Source organism: Chlamydotis macqueenii, chromosome 2 (assembly GCF_036417535.1).
Source record: "Chlamydotis macqueenii isolate bChlMac1 chromosome 2, bChlMac1.mat, whole genome shotgun sequence".
NCBI classification, from domain to species: Eukaryota; Metazoa; Chordata; class Aves; order Otidiformes; family Otididae; genus Chlamydotis; species Chlamydotis macqueenii.
The window spans coordinates 35,872,206-35,888,541 of NC_141557.1; the positions used below are offsets into that span (position 1 = coordinate 35,872,206).

At 37.1% G+C, this 16,336-nt stretch overlaps 1 protein-coding gene across 1 annotated transcript in view; it reads right to left on the minus strand.

Annotated features, from left to right (window-relative positions):
• Window positions 1-249: 249 nt before the first annotated feature.
• The window catches only part of HIBADH (3-hydroxyisobutyrate dehydrogenase), an 85,964-nt gene continuing 69,877 nt past the window's right edge, over window positions 250-16,336 (minus strand). The window contains exons 5-8 of the mRNA XM_086742580.1: window positions 14,559-14,692; window positions 13,909-13,985; window positions 7,111-7,267; window positions 250-1,765 (exon numbers count right to left, since the gene is read on the minus strand). Of these exons, the coding sequence (XP_086598706.1) occupies window positions 1,607-1,765; window positions 7,111-7,267; window positions 13,909-13,985; window positions 14,559-14,692 (527 nt within the window). The 3' untranslated portion in view covers window positions 250-1,606. The remainder of the gene's footprint in view (window positions 1,766-7,110; window positions 7,268-13,908; window positions 13,986-14,558; window positions 14,693-16,336) is intronic.

Genomic DNA, 16,336 nt, shown 5'->3' on the forward strand with positions numbered 1-16,336 from the left:
TTTCTGTGTTTTTCCAGCACTTGAGTGGCTGACTTCGCAATTTTAATAGTTTTTACTGCAGCTAGCTTTGTGTCTAATTTCAACAAACGAATGAAATCCTGTAGAAATAGTAGTTTTATCAAAAGACAGATGAACAATTTTTTTAAAAGTAAGATTGCTCCCAGTAGTCCTATACTCATGTATAACATTAATGAGCCCCAAATTCCTGAATAACCCAGAACGTCAAACAGTTTTCAAAGGAAACTGAAAGGAGAACCAGTACTGTTTAATGACTTTTGTACAATGCTACCAATGGGTTAAAATACAATGTCCACGTTCTCAGAAGATTATTCACAGACTTGAGCTAATTCAAGCACACAGTTTTGTTACCCAAATGTGCATAATATAAAAGGATCTGTCATACAAGCAAAACAGGAATGTAAATGCATAATTGACCATTAAACCAAGAGCCTGCAAGTAAGTCTGAATGTGAGTAGTTCTAGCAAAATCAACGTGTGTTTTTATACTCATAAAGCCAAGTGTGTACCTGTACTTTTGCAAGACCAAGGAGATGGTGAATGGTTAAGGTTATATATATGGAAACATATTACCATTTGCACTTCACAACAAGAGCTCTTGAAAAGCTTGGTTTCACCAGATAATCTGTAGAAAACCAAGCAAATTAAAAAATAAGACCACTTAGTACAAATTTTTGGTTAACTCTGTGTGTACAAAAGCGCATCAAAACAAAAAGCAAATAATCATACAGCAAGTATTTACCAGTATAGATTTTTATTTCTTTTCAAAATAAAGGGCTTTTTTTTTTTAGATTTAAAATAATTCAGTAATTACCTAAAACAAATGTACACTTTGTTACAACTTCTGCTAAGTGCTGTTCTTGAGTCCTGAAAATGTGTGACAGAATACAAGAAAATATAAAATTGGGTTAGCAAAATACAATAACGGAGCTTTACAAGAGGGACACACATTCTATGTTATTTTAACTAAGTCTATCAGGTAAACATGCTGTAACAGCTCTCCGCTTAGACACTCGTGCCTATAAACTTAACCTGCAACCTGAATCCCAGGAAAAATTCACTACTGATCAACTCAAGGCTAGGAGGTGCAAGGAAAAAAACCCAAACATTTCAAGCTGTGTTTCTTCATTGAACAAATCTTCCCTTATTCCATAAAGTATTCATTTTAAATTTTAATAGATCATTGTATATCATAAAATCACTATATAACATTATCTCACTATTCAAGAGTCACCTAAGTTTGCAGTCATAATATATTTTATATGCAAACAATTAAGTGTTTCATAAAAAAAAATATTTATTTATTGCATCTAGTTTTAAAAAAAAAAACAAACCCAAAACTTCAGATGGTTCTCAAAAAAAAAAAAACCAACTCTGTCTGGCTCATTGCCAAACAATCCCTTCCTCTGGCTTGCTTTTTCAAGAACAATGAAAAAACCCCGGAGTTCATTGTGATATAGACAACCAAAGATGATTAGTCTGTATGGGATCAGGATGCACAGTATTTGATTAAACCCATATACTCCTCAAACAAGCTATAAGGATTAAAAAAATGTGGTTTGTTATTCTGTCTATTTCCAAAGGACAGCTCACAAGGTTTCCTCCTCACGTAAAAACTGGAACACAGCTGAGAAGTCTTTCAGGGCATAGCCTTTTGCACACATCATCCTGTAGATCTGATGTGCCTGAGATCCCAAAGGAACTGGAGTCTTTGTGTTGGTGGCAGAAATCTGGGCCAAGCCAAGATCCTGTGGGGAGGGATAAGACGGAGGAAGAGGGCAGAGAAGAAGAACAGAAGGAAAGAAAAAGAGAAAAAAGTCAGGGGAGAAACAACAAGGATATAAGTAGCCATGCACATATTATAGGTTATTTGGCTTCCACTGTGAAGAGAACTCCACTGCCAACAAATACAATACTCCAGCCTTAAAATTTCAATGCCGGAAGAAAGGAGCCTTGTTTAGTTTTTCATTTTTAAAAGAGTAACTCAACGTTAGTCAATAGAAAATCCCCAGACTTTGGTAGGCATCAACTTCCTTCAGGGTAGTAGGAATGTTAAGATTCTAGATCACTACACAACCTGGTAGCAAGACTCAAGGCTCCCCATTTTGTTATGTCATCTCCAAAAATAAAATCTCCCTGGCTATTCACTTAAGCATTTCACATAGGTTGTAAAGGCATTACTTTCTTGTTCAGCGATAGGACATCTTTCTTTCTAAAACAGCTTAAAAATCAAGCAGGAGGGACTTGAATAACAACAAAACTGAAGCCGCTTAGCATGCATACATTTACTATAATATGACCAGTTAATAGTGAAATGAGAGGCATAGGCCACTTTGTGAATACGAATGGCTTGCATCCTAACTGGAAGGATGTATTAAAGAATTCCTTGGGGGACTTCCTGGGTCTACTACAACTCAAGTTTTCTTTAATGATTGACAATAAACGGATGCAGAGAATAATTATAATTCTACTGCAGTTTTAAACACTAAATTTGGGGGAAAAAAAGGAGGGGAGGTTGCAAAGATGATGAATTTGAAACCTGACCTCCAAGAACCCTCGGTCAGCTACAGTTATAATCTGAAATAAACAGGACAGAAGTCAAAGGCAAGTAACAGGTTCTATGACTAACCATAGTTAGCTAGAAATAGTCAGCTGCATGCATTCTGGACAGAAATAACAAGCTAGGCTGGAGTATGTCTTGAATTCTAAGCTGAATCAGACATTCAATCAACCAAAGAAGGAAAAGCTAACAAGGGCCTGGGTATATAAACAGGTCTCTTGTCTAAGTATGAAAGTAATGCCTGCACTCAAGATTGCCTTTATAAGGTCTTGCTAGAGAAATAATTTTGCAGTCTACATTTCAAGAAAGCTGCAAAAGAACCTCTCAAGTGTTACCAGGAAGTGCCTGGACTTTCTGTCCATCCAGGACTATGGTGGTTCATAGAATCTGCTGTGTTTTTATTTTTTTTTTATAATAACAAATCTTTGATACAGAAGAACTGAGAGACTGTAGTACTGCTGAGAGCACCTTTGGCTTCTCAGAGATGACTTACAAGACAGGTCTTTATTTTCTGTGTGTCTGGATTTGAATTAGCACAAGGAAATTCAAGATCTTACTCTACTCTCTAAATGTCACTTCGATCTGTAAATCGGCTCTATAAAGGTCATTCTGATACAAATCAGAATTATAGTTACTCTTCCTATTACCCTTGAGTGACTTCAAGATCTAGGAAAATGGGAAAAACATACATATCAGGTGTCACAGGATCCAAAATATTTTTCATCTGCATCAGGGCAGTTAATTCCTTCTTGTCTAGCAATTCTGTTGAAAGACTGATGACCTGACAAATCTAGGAATGGTTACTTTAACCTTACTTAATATAAGATATTCCATGACATATTCCTAGCCTCTTCTAAACCCTCTTTGTGAAACCTGTTGCCATATTATCCACTTTATTCAACAAAACTTAAATCAAGTTATGGAATAGTAGAATGGCAAAATAATCTAATGCCAAACTTCTGAAGGTGCTTGATTTTGGTAGTGCTGATCATGATCTATTTCTCTCTGACGGGGTATTCACAGAAGCAATCCCTGAAAATTCTTAATAGACTGTTAGCACAAATGCAATTTCATAAAGCAGGTCTGCTCACTTTAAGAATGAAACTCTGGCTTGAGGATGGCTGAAACATCAGACAATATCTCAATAATTAAATAGACAAGGACTCCTGACTCTGAAGTGCAGGAAGGTTGTTTTGTTTTCTTAAATTCCATTCTATTAATTAGAGCTTTGAAGGTAAAAACAAAACAAAACAAAACAAAATGTAAGTAAAGCTTATCTTTAGCTTCAGGTTGTGAAGTATTTTGCACCTTTTCTCTTGAGGGTGGAGATTCCTCGAGCGAAATAGTACAAAACAGCTCTGAAAGAAATTTGCCCTTTACTGACCTTTTTGGAAAAGTAAAAATCAGAGCATAGTTTATGGCTCCTCTCATACTCTTTGGAAATGACAACATCTTCCAGATGTCTCACTGTACCAACTATTCTAACCTCTTTTTCTCAGCTTAGAACAGGGAAACAGATTCTCTTTCGGAATCTGCTTCCAATGCTCACTTTGGAAATACCTGGTTCCTTACACTTATTTTGCAGTTGAGGTAAATGAAACTGCCATTTGGAATAAAGCTCAAAGGCTGTCTTGATGTGAGTCAAGAATAGTATGATATAAACCTAGCTCTTCTCAGGATTCAAAGGAGACATTTAATTAGCAAATGTGCTGTGAATGAAAGATGGAACTTCTGGCCTGCAATGTCTTGGGCACAAAGATGGCAACAGGAAGTAGAACAGATTTTTTAAATGCAAAACCTTTAGAGCAGGTTTTGCATTAAGTTGACTAAATTGTAGATTTCAATATCAGACTTCAAGACTGAAAAGCTTTTCAGAGGTGTCTGACAAGCTTTTCTGACACAAACACTTAAAATAAGGATCCTCTGGTTTTGTTTGAGAGATCCATTGGTGACAAAATAAATTTAAGAAAGCCTTTGACTTCTGGTATGTGAACAGTAACCTGAAGTTTAGTAACGGTGTTTAGTGACTGTTACTGAGTCACTCTTAGCTGTTTTCATTGTGGAGTATTCTCTTGTTAACCTCAGGCTTGTACCTACCTCTTTCTCCTTTGAATATACAGCTTTTCTTTTTTATTAAGTGGCAAAACCACTCTCTCTATTTCCTAGAAAAAAAAAAACTTGCCCAACTCACACAATTCACAAACTGCATGACAGGTCACGTACGAGGGTGAAAGGGATAGTAGCAAAAGTCTTTCCACAAATTGAGGAGAAATGTCTTAAAATAGGTCACCACTGCACCAAATAATACCTTGAATATGATCAGCTGTCTTGGTTACTTACTCATTCAAGTAATCTTCTGTCTATACACAATAACATAGCATTATTCAAGAGGCATGAGAGGAATTTAAAGTCTTTCCTTCTTATTGAGGGTTGCAGCCTAAAGAAGGCACTCTTCAGGCTGCCTGGCAGGCAGGACTGCCAGGAAAGGCATAGTCAGAAGAGGTGAACAGCAATTACAAACCTCTCTGAGGAATTCTCCTCTTAAGTTACCACTGATGCTTTATAACCAAAAGCAGTCAGTTTCAACAGGCACAAGCTAGGTTTTTATTCCTCCAATGAAAAGAACATCTTTTAAGGCAGCCTGCAGAGGAAACGAAGGGTCCCTCTTAGAAGCAGACAAAAAGAAAAAAACCCTTTACAAAGAAATTCAAAAAGGAGGGAAGGAAATATATGCCCCCATCCTATTTATACTATTAGGTTATTCTGGACAAGAGTAAGAGTTATGAATCATGAGAACAGAGATTGCAATGCGAAACAGGGCACAACAGGCAGAACAGACACAAGATGGAAACAAGAGCTTTGATGCAGTGCCAAGATCAGGTTGCTTATCTCTAATCAATACCCCTGGCAAACTCTACATAATAGCCTAACATATTTTATAAATCGATAATTTAAATAACACTTTATTGTCCCCTATGTTCAATGACGTGAACATGACGTAAAAATTGCTGTTTTCCAGAATTTCAGCACATCCCTCAAAGAAATGAAAGCTCCTGGTTGTTGATCCATAAACGTAAAATATAGCAAGACAACCACTGAAGGTTTTGAAGCCATGCAGCATTAGCAAAATTTTTTTATGCTACCCCGCACAAAACACTCTGGAGCCACTGTGGACAGAACTTGGCCAGTTCCACTCAATGTGCAAACACACCAATTGACATAAATTAACTGCAAAACAACAGGAACAGCATCAGTAGGCACGTATTACATACAGGAACTCCAGCACTGTGGAGATTTGCATGGCAATATCTGAGTTTGATCACCAGCTGTGAGAATATTGTTTTAGTTTTAAGTGCTTAATTTCCACTGTATGTGGAAGAGCTGAAAATAGCCAGAATGCCTAACCAGTTGGGAGCATTCGTAAACTGGTATGCCTAAAACCTGTCCTCTATGAACTCAAATGCCTCCCTTAGGACAGTATCCCCATGAAACTAATGTTCAGTGTGAAATTATTTCCCGCACTTACATAATTAGATGAGAGATCTCTTCCAGAACTGGTTTTATAATTTACCTTAGGCAATCCTTGTGCTACAAGCAGAAGTAGTTCAAGAGTCAGAGTTCTATAGCTCCTTCCTCCAACTGTGTGTCCTCATCAGTGGGATGCAGAGCCCTGACCTCCCTGCCTACTTTCCTCTGGCCTCTAAGAGCTTTGCTTTTCTGACCACAGAGTGACTCAGTGCTTTTCCTAGAACAGCCAAGAGCATGGCAGTAAGGGCACTCTCCTGGGATGAGACAGCAGTAGTTTACAACTTCCTCATGCTGAGGGGGACCTAAACCCCAGATCTCTCACTTCATGGACAAGTAATTTAGATTACTAAGTTATTACTCAGAAGAAGTACTACTTCTGCCACCAACAAAGACAATTCAGGAGAGCATGGTGCAGATACCTACAGAAAATCAGTCTGCGGTGGGTGTGGGTTGAAATGTCTGCTTTCTGCATTACAAATGGCCTTCGGCAAAAAGACAAGCACATATGAACTGCTGCCTTAGCAAGGAAGGGGCTGCTAGAGGGCATGTCCAGAAGCACAGATTAAGAACGAGACTGGGCCCAAAATCTTAGATGCTTATGCCACTATTCACACCTAATCAGGTCACCTGGACTAGCACGAATTGCTCTCTTGGGCTTAGACTCCTAAACTCTAGTGCAGTCGTGCAAGAGGCACCCAAATGATTTGCTGAATGCTTGTCATACACACAAGTCTATCAGAACTCCTGGATTAAGGCAGAACTCAAAAAGACAGTGCATATAATCTCATTGAGTGGCTCAGCAGTAATAGTGGCTAGAAAGAGGCTGGAGGCTAAGGAAAAGGCCCCTACACAACTCATTAATTCAGAGGTACAGTAAGAGGTTGGGTTCCCCCTTGTTCATGCACAACGTATTTCCCTATAATAATAAATTTTCACTGAGAAGAACGTTTGCTAGAAGCTCAGAGAGAAGCAACTGTACATACTTTACACGCAAGTGTTATGTACCTTAGCCATGAGCGTTGTTCCAAAGCCACCTTGATAATTATTAGCAGATGGTACTCCTTCCATCACTCCAGGAACAGGGTTGTACGTGTCGCTTGACCAACAGCGACCTGAACTCATATTTAGGATTTTGGCCAGCAGCTTTGGGTCAAGGCCTAATCTGTCAAAGGTCAAGGAAGAGAAGTGTTAATGTCAAAATGCACAAGACATGGGTGACTTGTTTTATATCTTAGGACTCTACCATCATTTCTCTCCCTTTATTATAAGTCATGAAAAATGTCAGAGTATTGATATTGGGGGTAGGGATGCTGTGTCTTAAATTAAAGAGCATCAATCCACCATTTAAGCAGTAGGTCTTCAGAGCTTTTTTTCCTTTTGTACTAAGCAAATCCCCTCCACCTAGCAATTCTGAAAGTGCAAGCAAAATAAAGTTCCTCTGAGAACACTAGTTCCCTTGTATTTCAATTACTAAAAGGCATTCTCTGTTCTGCTACCTACTAGGTCACATACTTGTTCTTCATGTCAAAATTATATTCTCTAAAGCTGAATTAAAGCAAAAAATCCACAAGCAAGTGTGGTAGCATGCAAGTACTTGTGCAATGTGTTTATATGTGAAGACCAGTGCATTTTTTATGTAAGTAAGATAAAGCAAATGATACTGCTCTCATAATGTGAACAAAAATGCTACACTTCTCAAAAAATAATATTATTGTATACATCTGTACATTATTTGCTTTGCTATTATTAAATCTTCATTATATACTCCTGCTTATGAGCCGTGTCTACCTCTCACTGTGACATATGTTATCTATTTGCAAACATATATTATAGTTCTGGGTCAACTGTTGATAAGGTTACTGATCCTGACAAAACAAAGCTTGTCCCAGTAGAAACGTCATTTGTTCTATCATGGAGCTGATGGCATAAACTGCTGCTCAATGTAGACCCTGAAAGTTCTTTAATATTATAGGAAATTAACCCTCTTATGAATTCACACTTATGCTGTGCAAGTTGCAAGTGTAATTTTACACCAATTGCATTTATACCAACGACGAGCAGGAGCAGTTTATCCAGCCCTGTACAAATGTTCAGTTATGCTCATGTCAAAAAAGAAAGCAAGGGAATTATCTCCAGTAACATTCCAAGATGAGAAAAGGACATTTTAAAAGGGATATATCACAACCTTCTATAATGTTTTTTTTTAATATAAATCAACACTCTTTACATTACTGCTTACACCACAGACTTTTTGCAAATCTCCATAGCCATGGTGATCCTAACACTGCTTCCAGGCACTGTAGCACTCAAGGCTTTAATTTGTAGATGAGCAAAGCTCATTACCAATGGAATAGTTGCTAAAATTTATGTCTATTTATTTCAGTAGGCATTTTGGATTTGAAAAACTACATTTAAGACAGTGGGCTCCACAGCATGGTTCCTGTTCCTGTAATGGCATGTGTCTCCTGCAATTCTGCCTTCTTAATGCAAAGCAAGATCACTTTCTGTACCGCAAAGGTAGCTTTTTAGCACTGCTGCTGTGCACTCTTATTTATGAATTGCTGCAGCAGCCCCTGGATTTCAATGGGAAGTCCCCTGCTGGCCTGAATGGGATCAAGCTTTATTCTCCTTCCCATTTTTTTCCAACTCTCTGACTCAACTAAATGCCTTCAATGGCCATTTATTTAAAAAAAAAAATCTATATTTGAACTGTACTTCTATCTTGCATAGTGCATCGAAGTCTTCTTCCAGACCCACTCTGAATAACTGCTTTAATCGCTGTCATCCAAAAAACCTGCACTGGGAACAGACAATGCCTGAGCTTCCAAATACACAGAGGCTGCTTTTTTTTTGCCAAAACAAATATCTTGGCTTGTTTGTTTCCTTACCATTGTTACATCTAGATCAGTATTTTTAGCAATGTAGTGCCTGCTTGAGCCATATCTAGCTGCATGCAGAGGCCCATAATTACAGCTGCGAGTATACTGCAAGATAGAGAGCTTATTATCTCAAAATGCATATAACCCTCCCAAAGAATGCTCTTCTCACAGTGTTCCAACTACCTCTCTGGGAAACTATACTTAAAAAGATACGTGTGTATTATACAGATATGTAAAATATTGTCTGCATAGATCTGGCATATTTTTGCTCTAGGAAAAGAAAAAGGAAGATAGTGTCAGCTTAAACCCCCGCTTCTTCAAACTTCATTGCTCTTGAACACCATGCAGATTCTCTTCAGGAGACCTGAATCTATTTTTTTTTTCTCCTTTGCAGCAAGTGTATCATTAATAAGAGCAAGTTAGAAGTGCTTTGCATTTCATCTTTCTGAGGATTCATCCACTAGTGCATATATAACTGACAGTTAAAATTAGACATATATTAAAATCAGTTACTGAAGAAGTCCTCTGTCTTCCACTGTGCCCAAAGCTTGTAACAGTCTGAAAGCAGCTAGAATATACAGTAATTGTCATTCAGTGAGAGTCTATCCTAGAAAGTCATGCTTCAGTGGAGAAGACTGAGTTTCCATTTGAAATCAACAAATTAATCCAAGACAGGTATCTGAAAGGGCAAGTTTAATAGGAAGCAGCTACTGGGCTCTCAACCATGATAAAATGTTATTGCTGTTTCCCTGTAAATTGGCTGGGAACATATGATACTCTCTGCATAAGAGCTCCATTGCTGTTCAAGAGATATACTGCTCAAGCTATCAAAATGATGACAGTCTGCCAGTCCCCATAACAACTTGCCATTGGATGTGGCAAGAGCTTGTGCATGCGCGTGTGAATTTACAATTACCAAAATGCTCTTATAAGCAGAAAAGAAGTCTTATGTATTAACTGTGCTTATAACAGAGCAAAAACAATTGCTTTCCTCAAATCAATGCTTCTTCAACAACATTCCTAATGAATTGAGCAGCAGAAACTCAGCAACGGATGCACATACAAAAAAAAACCTGGTTAAAATAGGGTCCCTTTCAGTCACTGCTCAAAACTCAAGTTTTGCTGAGCTTTGATAAAACCATGTATTGAAATTTTCATACACTCCTCCAATGTTTCAGTCTGAAACAAACAGAAATACTGAAATGGCATCTCACAAAAAAGATACATTCTGGTCTTTTTTTATGCCATAAGAACTGAAGTAGCTGAATTTTTTGGAGCTTCCCATCTCGAGGTACTTCGGATAAATACCACATGAAGTGGCAAATATTCAAGCAGAACCTTAGTATCCTTCTACCACAGCTAAAAATGACTTTGCCATTGGCATTTTAAACAACGTAAGTGCTTTCAAGTATTATTGTTAACCTTCACAAGACTTAGCTACAGCCCCATGTCGAAGATAGCAGAGCCACAGTGCTCCTGGAATTATTTTTCAAGGCACTCTTTCTAAACTTTGCAGTGGGGATGTGCCCAGGGCTAATAATCCCTCAGCCTGCAACATACACTCCTCTCTACGCTGTTGACTCCCATTTCTGCTCACATCTTCCATCTGCAGCCCAGGGGTGCTCACAGAAACCAGATCTAGAGACTGAAACTACATTTAGACTCAGCATCAGAAGACAAAGTTCTTTTATCGTCTTTTCACTTTATATATCTAAAAAAGCAAGCAGCCAGAAATCTACATAGAGTAGAATTGCTTAGGAAAGAGCTCTATTTGCAGCTTATGGAATAAATCTGCCTGCCACTGCAGTCCCTTCTCATTGAGATGACTTCCTCTGCTGCTGGAAGTACAAACGTGATTTTGCAGTGAGGTTATTGCCATAGAGCCCTTACTGCTCTCCTGGTCCCTTACATCCCAACCATATCAAGCAATCTTGCCCTATCTTCTCTCACCACATCAGGTCTTCCCCAAGTCTGTGCAGGCAGTTTCTGAAAGGACTGCAAACTGCCTGACAGGCAGCAGCTTCCATCTGACCTAAACACAAACCATTATCAGCAATATTTCATTTCTGAGCTCTATTTTGCTAGTATTAGACATTGTTTCACTGGAACTCAGGCCTCAGTAAAAGAAAGTTACTGACACTGAGATGATCACCACAAAGAAAAAGAAAAATAGTCTCTGGCTGTGGACAGTATAACTTAATGTTTTTATTTCGTATTTGTGAAGTTTATATATACTCTATGTGTTGGTTTAACACTATAAGTCTCTACAGTATTTTGCAATATGCACATTATCCATAGAACTGTATTTTTCTGGGAGTTTATTGTGGAATTTTTGCTCATTAATGTAAGTTTTCCTTCCTCCTCACCACATTCTATTTGCTACTTATGTTCCAGGTTGGAAAAATTCTATGATTTCAAACATAAAATAAATAAAACAATAGTAGATGTAATTTAAAAAACTCTCTGCTCAGAAAATGAAAATTTAGGCTGCATGGTTTATGAAAACATTAGAGAAGAAGTGATTTATTAATAGAATTAACATCACACTGTTTTGAAGACTTAAGCTCAGAGTATATGTTGGTTTCTGGAAGGTGCTGTAATATGACTTTATAGATACATCTAGCTCAGTCAGCAATATTTTGAATAATTAATTACCCAACGTCCCTAAAACTCAAGATTTAAATGATGTAGCAGACATATACAATGCATGACATGAAGATATTTTGCATTCTATCTAAAAGTTACAAACATGTCTAAGCTCCACAATTCCTATTATGAATTTTTTAGATTTCCAATGTGCTTTACCAGTATCAGGTCAGAGTCAGACCTTCTTCATCAGATGTGCGTCAATCTAATAAATCCAGCTCTGCTTCCTACTCTCTCCAGACTAGGCAGCCACACTATCCTTCGAGTTTTAGACTTGGAAAAAAAAATCTAATACATTTATTAATATAGCAAAACTTCTACTAACTAGAATTACAACTGTTAACATGTACTTTAGACATATGAACACATCCAAAGTGGAAAGCTCTTATTTTAGTTATAAGCAGAAGTCATCTTCTCCAGGATTTAAATCACAGCACATTAAAATCAATGCAAGAGTTCTAAATTACTTCATAAGGCTCTAAATTACTACCTCTGTCTTAAACCTCATGCAGTTTCGGACTAAATGAGATTCTGCTCTTTGTAGAATTTGAGTTACAGCAGGTTTCTTCTACAATAAGTACATGATTACCACGAACATAGGCAGGGTAGGAAGGTTTGTATATTGCCACCTTCACACTGGATTTTTGCTTACAAATGCTGAATACAAATTCAGCCAAAATTTAAACTGGAAAAGGACAAAATGAAAATTCTAAACATCTTGCAGCTACAATGACTGCAGACATCAGCCCATCCTGCACAGGGCTTACACGCCTAGAATATCTGCCTTCCAAACCTCTTGATTTTATTTTATCTTCAATTTTAACTCTAATCATTCCTACAAATGTAGATAAAAATATAATGAAAAATCAGTTGCATATGCTTTATTAAGTGAACCAGGACTTAAAACAGAACCTGATGAAAGCTTTATACTAGACTGGATTACAACAGTTGTAAACAATGCTACTGTTTTTATTATGGCTTGATGCAGACATGCTTCAGTATCTTACAGACTCTCAATTTTAAAATGTAAATGGTACAGGATATTGATAAACCAATTAGCACTGATGCAAAGCAAATTCCTCTTTTATCTCAATTACAACATGACAACTTAATAGGTCAAGATAGTCTAACATCTGAGACAAGGGCAATTCAATAAAACAACTGCATCTTGATATGGTAATTAAGAGGAAATGTGAATCCATTACAGTGCCTCCTGTATATGTGAACATGTAGGCATTCTTTTTTATTTATTTAAGCATTTGATGCCCTCTTGCTGTTTTTATAGTGTATCAAATCCACATGACCACACGGTCTAAAGCCCAGTTGATAAGCATCTACAATATCTGTAGTTTTAGCAGAAGAATTTTAAGGATGCAACTGTGCAGATAAATAATTCATGAAGAGCCCTTAAAAGATACAGAATTGCAAGATGATATCTTCAAACATAGGACTTCTCTATCTATACATTTGCAAACTATTTAGATCTGGCTAAAATAATTTATGAAAGGTTCAAATACTGTGGAACTGAACCAGTACTTGCATGCACTCTCTTGGAAAACAAAACAAAATCTCAAAGACCATAGCAAACCAAACAGGTTACAATTGGAAAAGAAAAAATATTTTGTTTGAATATGCTGCCACTTACAAGTCAGATGTAACACTTGCTAGAAAAGAAATGGTACTCTTAGCATTGACAAGAATGTTGTGCAGCAGACTCCAGCTTTTTGACAAAGTAGGAGTTTTGGCAATTAGGACAAACTGCAGTGGTAAAGTCGAATAGAAAGGTAGATGTTCTTTTTTATGCTTTGATCTTAATTTGATACACACAGTGTTCTAGAAGTTTTACTTTACAATATATTTTGGAACAATTTAACAAAGTAAACAAAGCCAACAAGAGCCATATGGGAGTATAATACTCTGAATACACTGTATATTAGCTTAGAATACAAACAGAAAGTTACCTCTATATTACCTCTGCATGTTTATAATGCAAGACAAACATTATCGTACGTTGCGTTACAGCAGAATAAATAAAGACTTAACTTCAGATACAGAACGCAACAACCTATAAAACAAATAAAAGAGAATATTCCTGTTTTCAAGAATCTTACTTTAGTTAAATAATCCCTTTAGCCTCTTAACAGCTTTATAAGACAACTTCTGGCGAAAGTTTATCTATGTCATCTAATCATCATTGCCTCAGAGAAGGTCAGCTGTAAAACACAAAAACGGTTAACACAGAAAAAATGCTTCAATCCAATATAAAAATCAAACAAACCTGATTCCAAGATTCATAGCCTCAGCAGTTCCAATCATACTGATGGCCAACAGCATGTTGTTGCAGATCTTTGCAGCCTGAAAATAAGTTAAACTATCAATTAGTTTCTGCATTTTCATAGACCTAACATGTAGGAATCTTTTTTAAGTAGGACCAGGACAGTACGATCAAATACATTCTGACAGCTGTCTTCTAAAGGTAGCACCAGTAAGCCCAGATCTACTGCAATGTAAAGTCAATGAAAGCTCCCCTATGGTTCCTTCAGATCTTAGGAAATACTTATTTTCTTAGTACAGTAGCTTGGTTAGTATATGTGGCATGTAGGGGCACTTTGTCCTTCAGAACACTCAGTAAATCTCCATTTAGAAGAAACAAAATAAAAATCTGTGCCCTCTAAGAAGCAGAATCTCAACAAGCCAACGTGGAGAAGCACCAGGTCAGATGGTTTGGTGGTAAGTTATACAACATGCTAGAGAAGAGAGCCATAAGGTTATTTTTTAAATACATGGTTGAAGACAAGTAAACAAGCAAACAAGTACAAAGATATATTATCATGCATTTAGTTCTGGAAGAAAAAAGTATAATTAAAGAAAATCAAAGCCACCAAAATTAAAGATTGAGATAATTAGGAAGCCCTCAAGAAGCATTACCTGTCCAGTTCCAACCTCTCCACAGTAGATTACATTAGAACCCATGCATGTGAGCAACTCTTTGGCAGCATCAAATTCTTGCTCCACTCCACCAACCATGAAAGTAAGGTTTCCAGCTCGAGCAGCTCCAACACCTGAATCAAAGCAACACTGGATTTATTGTCACAATTTAAAAAAACCCCTTTAGTTTATCTTACCAGTAAGGGTCTGATGATGTAAAATTTATGTGCTTAATACTTCACTTACAATGAACCTCTCAAAGTGTATGTAAAAGTAAGCCCATAGTCCCAGTACTTACAGGATCAGAGATCTTAATTCTCAAACATTTGATGAAGATAAAGCCACTTTATCTATCAGGCATACCGATGGATAAAAAATTCACAAGCCTTACAGAAAACTGGCAATGTCACTCTATAGTTTCACATGAAGAAACAATTAAATCTTCCTGCACTCCACTAAATTAACTGTATCTGAATTACTAAATAAAATTTCTGTTTTATCAAACTACTGTTCACATACGACTATTGACAAACTATTGCTCTAAGCTAACTCTGCTTTTATCAGCTTTTCCAAACCTAGGCTTATTTTTATCAATGCTTCCTGATTTTCATGTAGTTGAACATCTAAAAGGCACAGGCACATAAACCCAAGCCTTCTGAATCCCTGCAGTTTATGATGTTTCTAATCTGAAGTAAAATACTACTTAATTTGAGAAACTTTGAGTTAGTTTCCTACACATAAACTTAGCACATATACAATGACCTAAAGAACTAGGAAAAAACAATGTTAAAATGATGCACACACACATACACACAGACACAATTCCCAGTTTTATTCCTGTAAGTCTGTCCTGTCTTTACCACAGGTCAGTAAGCACGCACCACAGTTCTCTGATTATACAGTTCCTAAGCACAAAACCGGCAAAGTTTTCATGTGATATTTATCACCTCCATGAAATATCCTATTCCTTAAAAGAAGCCTAATACCAGTATGAATTTCTTGTACATCTTTAATCTCCTCAACCTCAACACTTAATGAGTAGAACTGCTAGGGGAAATTTGGCCCAAATTGATGAACACATCAGCTTTCTCATTATTTTTCACTTCAGCAAGAAGCATAGCCACTCTAAATTTTCTGTGCTATGCATCAAACTTTGGCCTGTTAGGATGTACAGCTGCAGTTAACGACCTACTTTCAAATTAAATGTGCTCAATAGGTACAGGGTTGTTACAAACAGAATGTCCAAGTGAAACAGTTTGTTCCTCCTCCATGTGGCAGACCATTTTTTTTCCACACTAAGTCAGGCTGCTCTCCAGCTACGGTTCACAGCTCTTTGTCACTAACTAGCTACCATAATAAACATTAATAAACACTTCTATTGAAATAGTTTCCAAAGTGTTACTGGAACTGTCTTTACTGAGCTAGATGTGTGTACCAACAAATTTAAATGCACTCTTAAAAAGCTTGTCAGTTGAAGACAGAGCTTTTTTAAAAAACAAACAGTGAAAAAATACAATCTAACCTCAAATAGCAAAAATGTTATTCTGGTAGAAATATATCCCACTTAAACAGGACATTTCTGTTTTCCTTGTTCCCCATTAATAAATGAAATTATGCAATAAAAACCAACAGAAAGAGAATAAGGCCACAACTAAGCCACCATGGCAACCAAGTTTGTGCACAAAAAGTTCTGATAAAGTGGGCAACCGTAGCAGACTCAACAGAGGTTCTCTCAACTTAAGGCCATAAGCCCACGTAAGTGCTGCACCACAGCTAAA